The sequence below is a fragment of the Falco peregrinus genome, chromosome 2 (assembly GCF_023634155.1).
Source record: "Falco peregrinus isolate bFalPer1 chromosome 2, bFalPer1.pri, whole genome shotgun sequence".
NCBI classification, from domain to species: Eukaryota; Metazoa; Chordata; class Aves; order Falconiformes; family Falconidae; genus Falco; species Falco peregrinus.
In genome coordinates this window covers 37,506,215-37,524,357 of record NC_073722.1, presented here as the reverse complement: position 1 = coordinate 37,524,357, position 18,143 = coordinate 37,506,215, and the positions used below count along the sequence as shown (strand labels likewise).

At 38.6% G+C, this 18,143-nt stretch overlaps 1 protein-coding gene across 10 annotated transcripts in view; it reads right to left on the bottom strand.

The window, feature by feature from the left end:
* The window catches only part of NEK1 (NIMA related kinase 1), a 48,977-nt gene that overhangs the window by 8,111 nt on the left and 22,723 nt on the right, over positions 1 to 18,143 (bottom strand). For 5 of the 10 annotated variants that reach the window (XM_055794320.1, XM_055794318.1, XM_055794315.1 and 2 more), the window contains 13 exons: positions 17,217 to 17,319; positions 14,151 to 14,234; positions 13,535 to 13,618; positions 11,518 to 11,595; positions 10,381 to 10,476; positions 9,669 to 9,842; positions 7,516 to 7,581; positions 7,204 to 7,438; positions 4,565 to 4,717; positions 3,734 to 3,913; positions 3,038 to 3,158; positions 2,764 to 2,846; positions 1,391 to 1,608 (listed from right to left, as the gene is read on the bottom strand). In XM_055794320.1, coding sequence (XP_055650295.1) covers positions 1,391 to 1,608; positions 2,764 to 2,846; positions 3,038 to 3,158; positions 3,734 to 3,913; positions 4,565 to 4,717; positions 7,204 to 7,438; positions 7,516 to 7,581; positions 9,669 to 9,842; positions 10,381 to 10,476; positions 11,518 to 11,595; positions 13,535 to 13,618; positions 14,151 to 14,234; positions 17,217 to 17,319 — 1,675 coding nt within the window. Of the gene's footprint in view, positions 1 to 1,390; positions 1,609 to 2,763; positions 2,847 to 3,037; positions 3,159 to 3,733; positions 3,914 to 4,564; positions 4,718 to 7,203; positions 7,439 to 7,515; positions 7,582 to 9,668; positions 9,843 to 10,380; positions 10,477 to 11,517; positions 11,596 to 13,534; positions 13,619 to 14,150; positions 14,235 to 17,216; positions 17,320 to 18,143 lie in introns of those variants that run through there. The other 5 variants (XM_055794323.1, XM_055794324.1, XM_055794319.1 and 2 more) reach the window with 3 other exon arrangements.

The window sequence follows — 18,143 nt, the reverse complement described above, 5'->3', positions numbered from 1 at the left end:
GAAAGGGAATTTGTTGCTCTCTTTTGTCTAGTTTATGGCAGCAGTAACAACACATCTGTTGCTTTTCTCCAAGCTCTCTGCTATTACGTAGAGCTCATCTGGTACTGCATTAACAATTCTGTGACATTATGGCTAAAACACATGCCAAAGATACAGTACCAAGTGACACACTGAAGCAGTTCATACCGATACACTGAAGAACTCCATTATAGACCATATCCATTACTTTCTAAATCCGATAAGGGTACACAGGATGTTCATCTTCCTCCTACTCTCAACACAGCTTTTTGTGATCATTGTCCAACTGCCAGATAAACAGCTTCATAAACTGGGGAAGTTAATGACAGGCTAACTCTTGATGAATCAAAAGTAGAGTCATAAATCCATTTATGTGAATATATGGATCTGGGAAAACAGATACAAGCTTGTCAGGAAGCTTTATATAAACAGCACTATCCCCGATACTATGCTTCACAGCAATGCATCAACCAATAGATACTATTCAATATGCAATTAATCATCAACAGTGCAACTTCTTTCAGGCTGGGAGTCAAAAGAAGAAACATTCTTCCTTACCTGGCATTCCACCACCTAGGAAATCCTTTACTACATATTGAGCAAATGGAATGCAGGTGTGCAAGTTTCAAGAGAAACCTTGCCACCATTGTTTCTCCAAAAAGCAGCTGCTGTTTTACACACTTTCTACTTTAGAACCTAGGCAAGTAATGCATGTAATTTAAGAATTTCATTTAATCTACTAGTTCCACAATTATTATTAAAATATTTTAAATTCATATCAAAACCAAATTCCACCATTCTATGCTTATTTCACAGACTGTGAGCTGCCACTCAACCCTACGTAGCTGGTCAAGGAAACACCTTCAAGAAAGCAGTTGGTTCCATTCACTCTTCTTCAGGCTTCCTGCTTCACAGCCAGAACCTGTGCTAGGTGGTTAAATCCTACAGGAAAAAACCCAATCACTTGGTTGCCAGAAATTACAAGATACCTTTGCTGATCTGTTCAGTGTTTATGTTTATCATGCCAAGGTAGTGATAAGTCTGAAAAACTGCACAGAAGGGAGAAAGCAGATAGGGGAAGTTAGGAATTTCCTCATCAGCTCCCTCAGTTATGTCTCAGAGAAGTGGTAGCATTCCTCCACAGACCCCTGGACACAGAATGCTGAACAGTGAAACCAGAGACTCACTGCTGCATGAGTCCTGCTGATACAACGGACATGGTGCAGTCATCCTGCAGGGCAGACATGGCTAGACAAATACAAACAGCTGCTGAAACAGTTATGCCATCTGTTCTGGCCTCATTCAGCCTCAATAAGAATAATAATAGCGCTACAGAGAAAAAAAGTATTCCTTTTTATTTTTTTAAACTTGCCTTTGGGTCGTTTGCATCAAAAAGCCCTGTAGAAAGTCCAATCAACAATGAACTTTTGCCTTTACTTTTTGCTGGCGATATGGAACGTGAACAAGGTACAAAAGGCTCTTCCTGTGAAGACTGAGCTGACAGAGCTGGTGAGGCTGTTGGTACAGCTGTGGGCTGTATTACCCTCTGGAATAAGGGTTCAGGTTGCGGAGAGTCACTGGAACAAGTTTCTGATACAGTAAAAGAAAGTCTGTTACAAATCCACATAGAGTAAAAACTCCAAGCTCTTAAGCAAAAGGTAACTACAGTGAACAAAACTAATTTCTGTTGTAGAATTAAAGTGGAAAATAGATAGCATTGTAAAAAGTATTAAAATCTCTTTGGATGATTTTAGTAAATACATTATAATATGAAATTCTCCCGTTTTAACTTTTTGAGAATATACACCCCCCAGCTATAGCCTATTCTGTTCTCACGCCTTCTAGCTTCTCATTATCCAGTCCAGGCCTGAAATTATGGTGTCATCCATTTTCATCTGTTGCTTCTTGCCTTATACTACATTTCTTCAAAGCTACCTCAACATAAGTTGCCCAAACACAGGGAAAAAAAAAACAGTTTGCTTAAGTCACCCATAAATAGATGCAAAAGTATCACCAATGATACTTGACAGTACTGCTAATGATTTTCTATTCTACTGTAAAATATGCAGACCTTCTGAAGTTACTTCAAAGACCTCCAAGAGCAAGCAATTCTTCTATGCCAGGGGTCCTCAAACTTTTTAACCAGGGGGCCGGCGCGGGGATGCAGTGGCAGGCAGTCATCTGCGGCTGCTTGGTTTCCCCCCCAACCCCCGGCTGGGGGGGGCGGGGGGGTCTGTAAATACTGGGGGCCAGATTGAGGACCCTGGGGGCCGTATCCAGCCCGCGGGCCGTAGTTTGAGGACCCCTGCTCTATGCAATAAAAGATTATCATTAGCAGCTGCTTAAAATATTTTTTATCCAAGCGGCAGCTTAATATTGATTTGAGATGTCTATAAACAAAGTAATACTTACTATTAAAATGTTATGAAATCTGATTATGTACTTAAATAGTCATTTCAAAAGGCTGTAACATTCAGAACCTTGACATTCACTTTGAAGTACCAGTATGGGCCACTGCCCTGTTCATCTACACACAGTGTTGCATGTTACATTTTCTTCCAAGTGAAAACAATAACACCCATAATTTGTCTTCCGAATCCATCAGAAATTGGCTTTTTAGAAATATGAACTAAAAAAAGAAAACAGAAAACCTACTCTTCCAGGGTTAGTGAAGAAGTGAGAAGGGATGGCTCAAGTACTCCATACTGTCAGCTACAATAAACAAAGCAAGAGACATCGACTGACCTTCTAGAACTTCCTTTTGTGGTTCCACCTTGTCAGGCACTAGTTTCTCAGAAGCTGCCTCATTTCTCCTGTCATGTTGTGCCCTATTATAAAATGCCACATCCAGGGGAAACACCATGTAAAACCAGTCATTACTCTATGGAAAAAGTCATCAAGTACAGTCAAACAATGAAGCTTTAACTAAGCTTAACATTTTAACCAATGTATCTGAATCCTACTCAGTTAAAGCTAGTTTTTTAAACTGGAAAGAAAGAGATCGGAAGAGAGTACTTACTTATCCTCTTTCTCTTTTACCCACACTTCATTAACAGTGATGGGAAATTCCTTACTCTCCTTACTGTGGTGCTTTTTATCTTCTGTTTCTTCCAAGATCTCTGCTTCCAAATCATCAGTCTCTAAAATTAATAAAGTTGTACATCTCATTAAAAATAAATCCCAAGCAAACAAAAAGACAGGAGAGACTACACATTTTAAGATTATATTTAAATCCTTTTGCTTTATTCATTTTCTGCATTTTGCAGAAACAACTGAAGTTTTGTAACCCCAGAGCTAAAAGTTTGTTTCTGATACAAGAAAAGTATCTTAAAGCTCCAACAAACTATGTCTTCTAATAACATTCCCCCAGATGTCAGCAGGGTGCTCTTATCATATAGGGGAAAAGATTCCAGCACAATTGATGGGGAGAAACAGAAAAATACCCTAACAAAACCAAAAAATTTGAAGCACTTTAGAATTCTACTTGTATTCTAGAAAGATTTCTATAAGCACACAAAAAAGGTTTCTGGGAATTTACAAAACACATTAGTGAACCAAATTACAACACAGGCATAGAAAGCCCTTGGTCCCACCTGAAAGGTGTTAAGAAACTGCACATTACGTATGGAAAGATATAAAAGTATACAGGATCATTACTTCCCCTCATCAAATTGGAAAACAGATTGTAATTAGAATTACTAATGAAATGACTTACCATCCAGCATAATAGGTTTGCTCTGCAGCTGGGTTGCTCTTTGAGATTCCTCTGGTACAGTCATGTCAGACTCTGTGACACCAACTGGTACTGAAGACTGAGCTCCAACAGCAGGAAGAGCTTTCTCTTCCTTCTCCTCTGATGAGGACTGCTGATCTCCTTCAACAAGTTCTGTAGTACCTAACAGAAAATTATTCTATTATTTAAACAGTGCTTTAACACAGTTTCATAGTAAACTACAACGTGGCTACAAGGAAAGTTGAGGATTTTTGTTTCTTTAAAGGAAAACAGAACAGAAAAGTTGGCATGCTTTTATTATAACTACGACGAAGAGGAAAGCTAGAAATACTAAAATTTGAATTTTACTTGCTACATTCTCATTAGTACAAGTTTATACTTGGAATAAACACAAATCCCTTTCTTCTTGGAAAGGACAAAAAGCAGGAGTTGACCAGAAAGAAAATCCACCAATATGGTTAAGTCATATGCTAACAAGAAGGTTATAGGACCTATCTAATCCAATATTCAGTTGATGACATCCTTTTAAAAGACAGACTTGTTTCTATCAATAAGCAAAGTCTAAGACTTTTCAACAAAACAAAGATCCTTTCATTTCAGCACATCCTTCTTAATTTCTTACCACTTTACCGAATTTGAAATATTTTGGTGTCTTCCAGTATCAGCTTGTGCTGACATTTAGAACTGAGGCAACACCCAGAAATGGAAAGGAAGAGTGAGGATAGAATATGCTTCTGACTTCAGAATTGTTCTCAGTAGACAAATCTGGCACTTCGTACACTCACAGTGCAGATAACTACCAGCTGTGCTTACCATTTATTACATCTAGTTCCTCAAGTAAGTCTGTTTGCAGCTGCAACTCTGCTTCTCCTAGGATCTTCAGGACCGAGTCAGTAGGGCTTTTGCCCCAGACTTTCCTGTGGGGTTCCCCAATATCTAACCTAATTACTTCCCCCAGAGTTTGACCTGTTAGGACACAAACACAAACATAGAAACTTTTATTCACTTTCTATATAATAAGAAAACAAACAACCTCCACAAAACTAAATACTACAAAGCCAGAACTCATGTCACCTCACCCCAAGTCAGACAGCCTAAGGACTGCACGCAGTCTAGTTTTGCCTCTGCCAATTCCATTTAATACTAGAAGTGATTCAATGCCAGTTAACAGCTGCAACTTAACAGCAGCAGATCCCTTCAGCAATTCAGGCACTCCAAAAGAAAACAGTATGACAAATGTTTAAAACTGGCATGAGGTGGTCTTAACTTTACCTGAAATGGGAAACTAGAAAGTCTCATTGCTGCTATCCTTTGACATTTCTTTCTTTTATTTCTCCCTCCCAGGAAAAGAGGGCATAAACTAATAAAGAATAGTATCAGAATTCCAGAAGACTGGAGGTTAGCCAATGTAATGCTCATCTACAGGAAGAGCAGGAAGGAGGATCCAGGGAACTACAGGCCTCTCAGCCTGACCTGGGTGCCAGGGAAGGTCATGGAGCAGATTGTCCCGAGTATCACCATGCACATGCAGCACGTGCAGCACAGCTGAGGGATCAAGCCCAGCCAGCATGGGGTTATGAAAGGCAGGTCCTGCTTGACAAACCCAATCTCCTTCTAGGACAAGGTGACCTGCTTAGTGGATTAGGGAAAGGCTGTGGATGTTGTCTGCTTGGACTTTAGTAAAGCCTTTGACACCGTTTCCCACAGCATTCTCCTGCAGGAGCTGGCTGGTCACGGCTGGGGCAGGTGCGCTCTGTGCTGGGTTAAAAGCTGGCTGGGCAGCCGGGCCCAAGGAGCGGTGGGGAGTGGAGCTACACCCAGCTGGCAGCTGGTCACACGTGGCGTTCCCCAGGGCTCAGTGTTGGGGCCAGTCCTGTTCAGTGTCTTTATGGAGGATCTGGACAAGGGGATCAAGTGCACCCTCAGCAAGTTTGCAGATAGCACCAAGTTGGAGCGGAGTGGGGCGGCGGAAGTGTTGATCTGCCTGAGGGCAGGAAGGCTTTGTAGAGGGATCTCGACAGGCTGCACTGATGGGCTGAGGCCAACTGTATGAGGCTGAACAAGGCTCAGTGCCGGGTCCCGCACCTGGGTCACACCAGCCCCACGCAGCGCTGCAGGCTGGGGCAGAGCGGCTGGGAAGGGCCTGGTGGGAAAGGGCCTGGGGGTGCTGGGTGACGGCCGGCTGGGCAGGAGCCAGCTCTGTGCCCAGGCGGCCGAGGAGGCCAACAGCATCCTGGCCTGGGTCAGAAACAGTGTGGCCAGCAGGACTGGGGGAGTGATTGTTCCCCTGTACTGGGCACTGCTGAGGCTGCACCTAAAATCCTGTGCTCAGCTTTGGGCTCCACGCTGCAAGAGGGACTTTGAGGTGCTGGAGCATGTCCAGAGAAGGGCAATGGGGCTGGTGAAGGGTCTGGAGCACAAGTTTTGTGAGGAGCAGCTGAGGGAACTGGGGCTGTTTATCCTGGAGAGGAGAAGGCTCAGGGGGGACCTTATTACTCTCTACAACTGCCTGAAAGGAGGTTCTAGCGAGGTGGGGGTCGGTCTCTTCTCCCAGATAACAAGCGACAGGACAAGAGGAAATGTCTTCAAGTTGTGCCAGGAAAGGTTTAGATTGGATATTAGGAAGAATTTCTTCACTGAAAAGGTGGTCAAGCATTGGAACAGGCTGCCCAGGGAGGTGGTGGAATACGTAGATTTGGTGCTTAGGGACATGGCTTAGTGATGGACTTGGCAGTCCTGGGTTAACAGCTGGACTTGATGATCTCAAAAAAACCCTTTTCCAACCTAAATGATTCTATGATTCTAATGGAACAAAAGAAGATGCTTCTAGAATCCTAGCCATGTAAAACTACTATGCTATAAAGTAAACATGTCATACTCTCAGTGATTATTTATTTCTGCAATCTGAGACAGACCCTTAGTAAGGCATACTGAAAAGAAGAAAAAGGTCTTCCACTCAAAACCCGAGAAGGCAGACAGAAAATTTGAAAAGACAGGTTTGATTTAAAAAAAGAAAAAAAGCTGAGGAGTGCAATAAAAGTAACAGACATAAATTGAGAAAACCCTGTTTTTATTGTTCTACTGATAATGTAAAAGGACTTTGAAGTTAAATAAGAAACTTTGATATATCTTAAGTGTTTTTACTCCTGTGTAAATTAATGCCTACTTAAAAGACACTTACCAAGAAAGCTCAAAGAATGTAACTATGCATTTAATTAGGTAACTATTTGTTGAAATTGGGAAATTATTTGTTGAATCCCCTGCAAGCCATTTAATTACTCAGCCTGTGCCTTATTCCTTATCCAAGGGAATACATAACCGCCTCTTTTTTAGAAGCGGATGACATGCAACTGATAACAAGATTATAATAAGAGTACTTGCTTTATAAAAACAGACACCACACATGGTAAACTGATTTACTGTTATCATGGTAACAAAAAAAAAGTACTTACGATCTGTTCCAGAGAGAGAGTCTTCCATTGATAACTGACCTAGAGGAACTACCAACTCAGATGCCCCAGATTCCCATTTTTTGCGATCTCCTAGAAGTGGATGGTCACCTTCTTGCTGCTCCTTACCATCTTCAGACACAGCTGATTCAGAGACAGTTTTACACTCCTTTTTTCCTTTCTCATCTTCTTGAGCTTTCAGATTTTGATTTAATCTTCTCAGTATTTCTCGTTTATTCTGAAATAAGGGCCACATATAGCACTTAAAATAGTACCTTTCTTAAAAGGAGACTAAATGAATAAAATTTGACATACTTGCATTGCACAATCTGGCTTTTTTATTTCCTCCTCAGCTTCTTGAATGGCAGTTACATTTTCATCCTTCAAGTCCCAGAGCATGAAATAGAACATGGAAGAATGTGTCAGAAAAAAATAATCCTGAGAATACTAACAGATGCAATCATGAACCATCACCTCTAAATTCTTTCCATTGACAACTACAGATAGACTGAAACACAATCTACGATTCCTTTGGGGTTTTGGGGCTTCTCAAAGACAGAATTTCAAGGGCAGCTTCCGTCTGAACTGTTCACTATCGGAAAGTGGTGAGCAAATGAATCACTCAGTTTAAGCAGACAAGTGAAAGTTCAGAGCACTAAACATGTAGACTTAAAGCTAGATATGACCTCTACAGCAAAATGCCACCAAATTCCAATGCTAGAAATGAGCAATTCTATAAGAAAACAAAAAAAGTGGCAAGGACAGAGTCAAGAATCACCTGTAAAGAAAAGCAGAGGGGAGAAGAGACAGCTTTAGTGATATGCAAAATAATCAAACTAAAAATCAAAGGCAAAAATTTGAACTTAGACTCTTTTTGTACACAGCCTGTCTTCTCCACTTCCAACTGCTCTGTGTGCTACATTTTAGTCAGCTATAGTCACCATCTTGCATTGCTGTAACACAAAATATCCATGTGGAAAAACTGTGCTAATGACTTAAGTCCATCAAAATGTGATTTGTTTATTTTTCCAGCTAGCAACTGACATCTTTCAGTATTTTATATTCTATATATGCTACTTAGCACTAAGTTTTCACTATATTCCCATAGTCATAGCCTTTAGGGTTGTATACAGTGTAAAATCCCACACTACCCTGAAATCTAGAGATAGCTTAGGTAAACCCACAAAAGTTAGCATTGAAATCAACACAGACTTTGTTAAAAACTCGAATTGTGCAACAATTCACTCATATGCTCGGTTTCCCACTTGTTACTTAAATCTAATGGTGGTAGTTGAGGTAAACCTGTAAACATTTACAATACCAGGAATCAAGATCACAGAAAAGAGAAATTAGGAAGCCTCTAATACTGTTTTAGACAACAAGAAGAGACAACACTATCAGATTCAAGTCTCTTGAACTTCTAACTGTCTGTTACGTTCTGCACATAGCTTCAAACCCACTGAAAACAAGAACTAATAAAACAGTCCTATCATTTAAAATTTTTTTCCTTACTTCCACTAGGTTATAAACTCCTTAACTCCCCCTTCAAAAGACTGATGAAAATGCTGGTTAGTTGATGTCTTCTTCCACCAGTCATGACTGCCTTGATCAAAATTGAAATTGCAGCCTATACTGGGTCTGGCTAAGCCCCATAGCAGCCCTGATAGTGTTGTGCTTGTATTGGCAGCTAGAAAGGCAGCGGTAACACACCAGTGTTTTGACTACTGTAAGCAGTGCTCACACAGCACCAAGGCTCTCCCTCAAACCCCACCCCCCACCAGTAGGCTGGGTGTGGGCAAGATCTTGAAAGGGGACATAGCCAGCACGGCTGACCCAAAGTGACCAAATGGCATATTCCGTACCGTATGACATTGGCTGAGATATAAAAGCTAAGAGAAAGGAGGAGGAAAGGAGGGCATTTGTTATTTACTACATTTGTCTTCCGGAGCAACCTCTATGCGTACTGAAGCCCTGCTTCCTGGGAAGTGGCTGGACATCGCCTACTGATAGGAAGTAGAGAATAACATCTTTTGTTTCCCTTTGCTTCTGCACACACGACCTTTGCTGTTGCTTTATTAAACTGCCTTTATCTTGACCCACACATGTTTTTTCTCCAATCTTATTTTCTCCCTGCCCTGTTCTGCTGAGAAGGCGAGTAATAGGGTGGCTTGGTGGGCACCTGGCATCCCACCAAGGTCAACCCACCACACAGCCCAGGGTTCATCATAAGCCATTTTGTTCAAAACTGACTGAATTTGAGTTTCAGTGCACAGATGTATTTGAACAGCTTCCAAGTTTTGGGTTTTTTTTGACATTTTTTCCTTTTTTTCTTTCCTGAATTAGAAGCAACAAGTATCCTTAATTATTTTTTTCTATCTAATACACACATTCTTCTAAAAAACCTTTTTCAAATCAGGTTGGGTTTGGGTTTTTTTCATGAATTTTACCCTCTTAGCAAAAGTACCTACCACACCCACTTCCTTCAAAGCAGAAGTCATGGAGATGACTGGTGTACTGGGCTTCACTGGAAGTTGTGGCTTAGGAAGAGCTGCTCCAAGCTCTTGTAGTCCATGCACAGGACTCTGTTCTATAGCTCCCACATGAAAAGGCACATTAGGATTCTTTACCCCTTTCGATATCAGCTGCATAGATATAGATTCAATTAAAAAAAAATTAAAACAACAAATTAACTTCAAGACTTTGCACATTAAACACAGTATTATTATATAGGTTCATGCAAACCTTTAAAAAAAGACAATAATGCCACACACTTTCATACACAAGACAACTGACAACTGCATGTGAACTATTTCCAGTTTATCAGCTCCACAACATCCTGCTTTTTGGAGCAATATATTACTAGTTGGACTTGTCACTCCACAGCTCACAGAAGCAAAAGAAGATTAATTACACTTTAGTAAGTTAGAGATCATTAATAAAAGACTTGAGGTGATCTTAATGATTCTTAGGTCTGATGTTCTTCAATTCTTGAACCAAATTCTTCATTCAAGCATATCTAAGATTAGGCTTCTAATGAGGGAATTCTGACTAACAGATGCTCTCCTCAGTTTCAGAAGACAAATTGATTATCTAAGCTTGTTAATCACAGTACAGAATTTTAGTTAGACAAAGATATGGCACTACATACTTTGACTGCATGTAACAGATTTATTTTCTTACATGCTCTTCCCAGGCTCTTTTCTCTCTTTCATAAGCTTCCTTTCTCTTTCGCTCTAACTGTTCTTTCAGAACTGCAGCTCGAGCATTTGCTTGGGCCTACAGTGAACAAATAAGCAAAACAGACAACTTAAAGTGATAAAAAGCATTAGTATCCACATTCCATGGAATATTTTAAGAATATATATTCTTGGATTACTGCATCTTCCTCTCTCTCACTTACTACTGTATAGACTGTGAAGGGAGGACTCCACTGAATCAAAATCACCACCACAAGTATAATAACTGATCTTCTATGTTAAGAGTCATGGTGACTCCTCAAAATTAAGTTAGCTCTTGATTTGCATGGTTGTATTTTTAGCGTACATAGCAATCTTAGAGTAATGTAAAACTGGAATCTCTACTTATAAGTAGCTTTGAAGCCAAATGCATTAATCACAAAACATTAAATATTAAGTTTATGTTGAATAAGTTTAAAGTTTAAACATAAAAACTTTGGTTGATGTTTCACCTCTAGATTTAAGGTTAGGCATAAGGTTAGTTTGTTTTTACATTGCTCTTTGCAGATGACGGGGGGTGGAAAATTTTCCCGGAATAGAGTAATACTTGCTATATATTGTATGATGGAGATTAGTTACTGATATAAAAACACCACATGGAATAACGTTCCAATCAAACATTGGATTTCTGTGAAACACATTTGCTTTAAATGTGCTTCATCACAGGGGTATACAACTCACCTTGCAATCCACATGTTGCCCATGTCAGCACATGTAAATTTTGCCTTCCTTTATTCTTTTAACTAAAATAAAGTTGTTGTTACATAAGATACATCTTCCTTTCCCTTTCAGTATCAAAATGCTATTTCAGATATACCAAAGTGCTTTCAGGACTAAAGCTAACCTAGAGATAAATCTCACAGGCAGGGAGTGGAAAAATCATGGATTTGCTACGCTATGTCACAACACATTTTAAAATTACTGAGATAAAACAGTTGAACAGAGCTGTTACTTCAACAGTTAAAAACCTCTTGTAGTGGATGTATGAACAAACTATTGATAGCAAAATGAAATGTAAGAAACTTAATGAGACAGGAAACAAATATGAAAACAGTTCCATGTCCTCCCTCTCCACAATTACCTTCTGCGCTTCTATCTTTTTGCGTCTCAATTCTGCTTCCTCACTCGATTCTGGTCCATCAGAACCAGCACCTTCATTCTGCAAAGTAAGAGTCCTCAGAGAATTATTATTAGTTCATGTATTTAAAAGCTGAGCGATAGGTCACTGCTCAGATCGTTTACACTGCCTATATGACTAACACAGGTCACAATTTCAATAGGCAACTCCTCACTCAAATGTAATTGCTACTGAGATTTGTGGGGCGTTTTGTTTGGTTGGTTGGTTTTGGCAGGGGGGGTTAGTTTTAAAAGACATGAAGTTTTTACAAGCCAGGAAGAAGGTAATGTGCCTGCTGTTGCAATGGAAGAGACCTAACGACGCTGGGCTCTCGCCTGCCACCCCTCATCACTTGTTGCATGCTCTGCAGGTAAGGTATACAAGAAAGGTCTGATGCTCTAGAATTCCAGTTTCTTCCACTGTATGTGCTCCAAATAAGGTGGAACGGGTGTGGGGGAGAGATGGTAACAAGTAAGAACATATAAGGTCTACCTCTGAAACCTGTTTTCAATCTCTTTCTTCTTTCCATGGCCTTTGCATATTCCTGTTTACAGAAGAGACTGACAGAGCCACACAACAAGGTTTGACAGGACCTTTTTACTGTTCATGACCAACTTCTGCAGACCTTTTATTTAAAATAAACTGTTCAGAAGGCCTATTTAGTAGGTATCTTGCAATACAACAAAGAGTATTATTAGAAATAATTTGGCAAAACACAAGCAAGAATTTTAGGTAATTTTTTAAGTGAAAATAAAAAAAAAATAAGGTCATGCCAATCTTGGTGTCAGTCAGCTAACAGCGGAAAAGAGATGACTGGAGATCAAAAAACTTCAGAAAAATCATTTGGTACCCTTAGTAGGCAAAGGAATGAATACATATATTCATTTATTGTATATAAAGTAGGATACTATGCAGTAGTAATAGATATAAAATTGTTAATCAACATGAGGAAATAAACATATCTGTGACAAGATTTGGTCTGAGATAGTGTTCCTCTAGAAGTGACCCTCCACTCTAAAGTTTGTGTCTGCAGGTCTTCATGACAAAAACCTCTTAAACTTGGTCTCTGAATTCTGAAAATTAGTTTAGGCCAGCTCTTGCCTTATACGTCCATTTATGTATAGTGATACATAAAATGCATGGAAGTACTTAATACAGGTGCTGGGGGGAGGCAGGTAACATTTCTCTAGTTTTCAATCACAAAGTACAATGTGAATGTATAAGCAGGTAATCACTTGAGGAAACCCAAACACCCTATTAAGACAAATAGACAGTAAGGGGAAGAACAAACGGGAGTACAAGATCACACAAGAAGTTAATGAAAAGACAGAAACAGACTCCGGACCATATTTACTACATAGATTGCCTCTCAAATGAAACTTTTCCATATACAAGTAAATGGATTCCTTCCAAGTATGGCTTGGATTATTCATGTGATGCCTTAAGTAGCGTTCATTCTGAATCCACTTTATCAACATATTATTTTGTTGTATTATGAACATATTTTGGAGAAGCGATGTTTGAAAAAAGCGTATTGATTAAATTGAGCTCACGCCAAGAATTTCTAACTTTAGTACACACCCACAGAATGTATGAAAAGAATTGCTCTGTACACATTCTGCGTGAGCATTGTCAAAAACTGAATTCTGGAAAAGTTCCTTTAACTAAAAGCAAATAAATACAAAGGTGCTAGTCCTCGATGAGAAATTTACATGTCAAATTCAGATGTAACATTGTGTAGTCTTGTTTTTAAGATATTGTTAGTTTACAGGCACTGAAGCTGCACACCCAGCACTGAAATAACAAACAGATTTGCATATTCTGGAAAAAGACATGGAAGTACACTAACTGTGGAACAGAATTAAATGTCAAAAATACATGTCTATATATAAAACTGTCTATGAGAAAAGTCTTCACATAGGGATAAAAGAATACATCCCACAGCCAACTTCTGTATGTATTTAAAATTTTTTAAACCAACCTTCTCTCCGCGAAGTTTTGCTCTAATCTGTTGACGTTCATTAAAGTTCTGTAGCCGGATCTGTCTTAATCTTGCCAAATATTCCTAAGGCAACAAAAGGAATTAAGTTTCAGTTATACTGAAACTGTCTCCAGTATAGTTAACTTCAAATATGTAAGATTCCTCACAAAAATAAGGTGGGTGAAAAAAATCCCACCCCACACTATTACTATCACCATATTATCACTTACTAGTCTCCAGAAAAACTCTCATCTAATGAAAATAAAGAAAACTGGAACATGTTTCCCAGTATCAAACTACCATTTTGTTATATACTATCATATGTATTATTATCACAACAGCATTAGGATACACAATCTCGTATCTATATGTATGCATATTCAAGACCTAACACAGATGTAGACAACTTATTTTGATTATTAAAACAAAATATCCAACACAAAAAGCAAACGCACCCAAACTCTAGAATTTTATACAGCAAATTATTTCCTAGGAATTCATAAAGTCCTTTTATTTTGTTACACAGATGGAACCATGCAGGGAAACTAGGCAGAGTCAAGGTCAAAATTGTGCTATTTATGTGACGAGCAAAGTGGCAAACATGCAGCAAGCATACCTCTTCCTCCTTGTTTCTGGATTTCCTTCCTCTTGCAGGAATGGGCCTGCCTCCATAGATATCTGCCACGTTTTGCAGTGTACCCTGTTTGCCATTTAATGGTATCAAATTTAAGGTGGCTGGGGCATTAAAATTACCTGCTTTATCCAATAACTGTTCACGTATAAGAAACCAAAGCCATCAATGATCTGCAGTTGTCCTGAAGTTAACTGATAATCCCTTTTCCCTTACATGAAACATATGGTGGTAGTAACTAAAATCCTGAACAGCCAAAGAGAGACAGGAGTTTTAAGAATATATTTGCCTGCTCCCTGCAATTCTGATTTTCTCCTGCTATGTTAGAAAGCCTAAATTCCAATGAGCATGAGTTTTTCTACACCTGGATTACATACAAATTGTTGCATAGAGTTGGCATTTCTGCCATTGTTAAGCCAAGCCTAAAATAAAAGTGGAATCTTTATACATTCTTAAGATTAAGCTTTGTCCACAATGATGACTTTTTTTAAAACATACAATAAGAAGTGAACTCAAAAACCTAATAAAATACTTAAATATAAATATTACACCTAACAAGCTGTGTTAAATGCCTAACACACATGCATTCACAGTGTATAGCCTTCATTAGTGTGATGTACTCAGTGTCCTGTCACCAAAAGGATTTCAACCTTTAGAAAGTCCAATACAAAATGGTATAAGAATCACTTAACTGCAGGCTTCCTGCTTGGATTAAACCCCAAAATACTTATTATTATTTTGTTCATGCTATAACAAAAGCCTCTGCTTAACAGGTTAAAAATATCCTGATTTGTTAACTCAACATACAATACAGAACATATACATATGATAGTTACACAGACCTTCTGCCTTATAAAACACCAGGCCTTCAGTTTCTGCAAGCTTGTGTAGAGAACCATTGTTAAGTAAATACTCTAGTTAAGTTCTTAATAGGGAGGACTGAATCCAAATATTCTGGCTGAACACTCTCTCAGATTGACCAAAAAAATCAGTGCGCATTAATGTACTTCCGTGATCAGAATTCAAATTAAAGGAACCACCCTGTGGATAACAAGTAGCATACATTCACAAGGATTCCATAAATTCTGGTTTCAGCTTGAGCATTAAGGCGTACAAAATGGAAAGGAGTATTTGCCATATTCACATTTTCAGAAAATATTTGGTTTTATTTTTAACACATGTTCCCGAGCTTTACAAAAGCTAACTGGCACTATTCAAGTAATCTCATTGTTCTTAATTCTAGCATTCAATTTCGCTTAGGTATTTTCATCAAACTGATGGAGATTTGTATCACTGCTTTTAAACAAGAAAGAAACTGGAAGCAAGATTTTTGAGAACTGATTTTCTTTCTGTAGATTGTTAACTTTAACTCATCTGCCTACATTAAAATGTTCAGACGAGGATTCAATGTTCTGCAATGCCACACAGCTACAGTGAAGTAGCAAACTAGATCACAGCCATCTCTTAAAGAAGAGATGATGAAAGTATCATCAACGCAACTACCGAGTCAAACTTTAGACTGTCACTTGAAAATTAACATTGACAGTAACTATATTTAACAGAAGCTGAGTAAATTAGTACGAGTCATTTAACTTACAAATCTTTATACCACAAAGAGCTTCATATTAGTTGATGATTTCTGCTGATTTTTCCTGTCAGATCATCATGGTCTGGACAATAGTCCCATCCCTATATGAGAACTACTGCCAGCTAATCAAGTTTTTTTCCTGCACAAATGAAAAGAAACTGCTGAGAACTGCTATCAACGGCAAATGGAACCCTGGCTTTGAGTTACAAGCCTTAAACATCTGGAGTTAAGTTTACAACTGTGCAGTAACTTCCTTGTTTTATTACAGCAGCCAGTTAAGAATAAAACATTTGGGCTAAGTCGGATACATTATAGAAACCTGAGAACCATTACACTGAATACTTGGGTATCTTGCATTAATTGATCTCATACATTTATATTAATGCCAACAAAGACAAGAACAAAACAGAAGCAGGTACTATTAAGGACTTGTCTAAGAAGAGGCAGCCTTAACACGAACTGTTCATTTTTTCAAAAATTTACTGGTCTTGGAGGTTTTAAAAAAACCCAGAACATAGTTTTAAAGTGGAAGACTCGTACTTTAAAACATATGTAATGTATATAAGGATACTTCACCAAAGCAGTGAATTGAAGTATCTAAGAATTGCTTACTGTAAGTAAAATAATCTCTGAAACAAAGACCTGGCTGTAAATCATGATCAGATATAACTCAGGAGAGGCTTCTGTAAATCTGCAGTTGGTCTCATTGCACTGCAATGCCATCACAGTCAGTTTACTTTCAGCAGCTGACAGTGATATTGTGACTTGGTTGCATATGAAGTGCGGAGAAGCACTCAAAAAGCAAAACTCTCCACATTATGAAAACGCATAGTTCAACCACACAAAGTCCTAGTGCAAACAAGTCATTTCCAAGACATCTTTCCTGCAAACAAACTTCCTAAAGGAATATTGAATTTAGAACTGCCAGCATAAAGAACAAAGAACATTTTGTGATGCTGCCCACTAGTTAATTTCTAAAGAGTAATGGTTTTAGAAACATCAACCTCGACAAAGATGGATGTCATTATAATACCTTCTCAATAAGCAGAAGGGGTTTTATAAAACACACTAGTCTATCTGATCATTAGCTGTATCAGTTTAACCAAACTTAATTTATGTGTTATTCAGTAGCTTGAACTTAAAAGTTTAATTCTAACCAAAACTGTAAAGCTACGAACAGAAAAAAGTAAATGAATGTTCTGAAAGTCACAAGTTAGACACATGCAAGAAAGGATATTTTCTTTGTTAATAAATTTAGTCATGAGAAATGTATTGCACGATTCTGTTACATTTTAATAAAAAAAATAACAAAAAGCAAAAATCTTACCTCCTGTAGTCTTTTTTATTTTTTTTAAATACTTAAGGAAAATATTTAGCCAGCATTTCATGGTTATGATGCTACTTCAAAGATTCACAAAGCATCCTAGCACAGTAATATACATAGGAAGGACCAGATTACATACCATGTGTCCCTCAGCTCGAGCTTTGTTTTCCATGGCTTCTCTCTTTCGTTGCCAGAATTCTTCAACTTGCTTTGCTCTATCTGCAGCTATCCATCCTTTTTGCCTGAGTAATTGCAACACATAGCAAGATGAAAGCCTCTGAAATATAGTATTCAGCACCCCCCTGCATTTATTCTAACTAGTGCACACACAGAAAAGGTAACTTTCTATGAACAAGGCATCTTCAAAAAATGCCTTTCATCAGCCAAAACACAAGTCAGACTTCCACAAAACAGAGGAGAACAGGCTCAACTAAGTTAAAGAACAATTGAAAAAAAAAAACCCAACCCAAAAGAAAACACTGTTGTTGTCCTTCCAGATCCTGGTCATCAAACAAAAAATGAATGTCAAAACACAATGTTAGTTTGATTGCTTCTGAAAATGTCTCTGCTTGTTTCATTATTGTTACCATTTGGGAGCGGGGGGAGGGTGAGGTGGGGTGTGAAAAAAGGCTCCTTCATGGTTTCCCTTCAGACATGAGCAAGAACTCATCACATGAGCCAATCAGTAAGGTCAAAATTGCAGCAGTCTTTCCAGACTGACTTACGTTTGGAGTAAGAGCTTCTACCACTCAGATAATCACCATGGTGCTAGAATTCTCAGTGTTCTGGTAACTCCTTTTGGGGGATCTTGGGGGATTTTTATTTGTTTTTAAAGGTACTGTGAAAGAATTTTCCTACCTTAGAATTAGCCAGAACAAGATTTTATTTTTTTTTTTCTCCCCTGACATATTCCACCCAGGTCAGGGACCTGCTTGGGTAGACAAGAAGGCTATGTACAACTTACCATAACTGAGCATCTGACAAGTCTCCTAGTACATACGTATGATCATTTGGTAAATGAAACAGTTTCTGACAAATTGGTTAGAAGTGGACTCAGAGGAAGTTC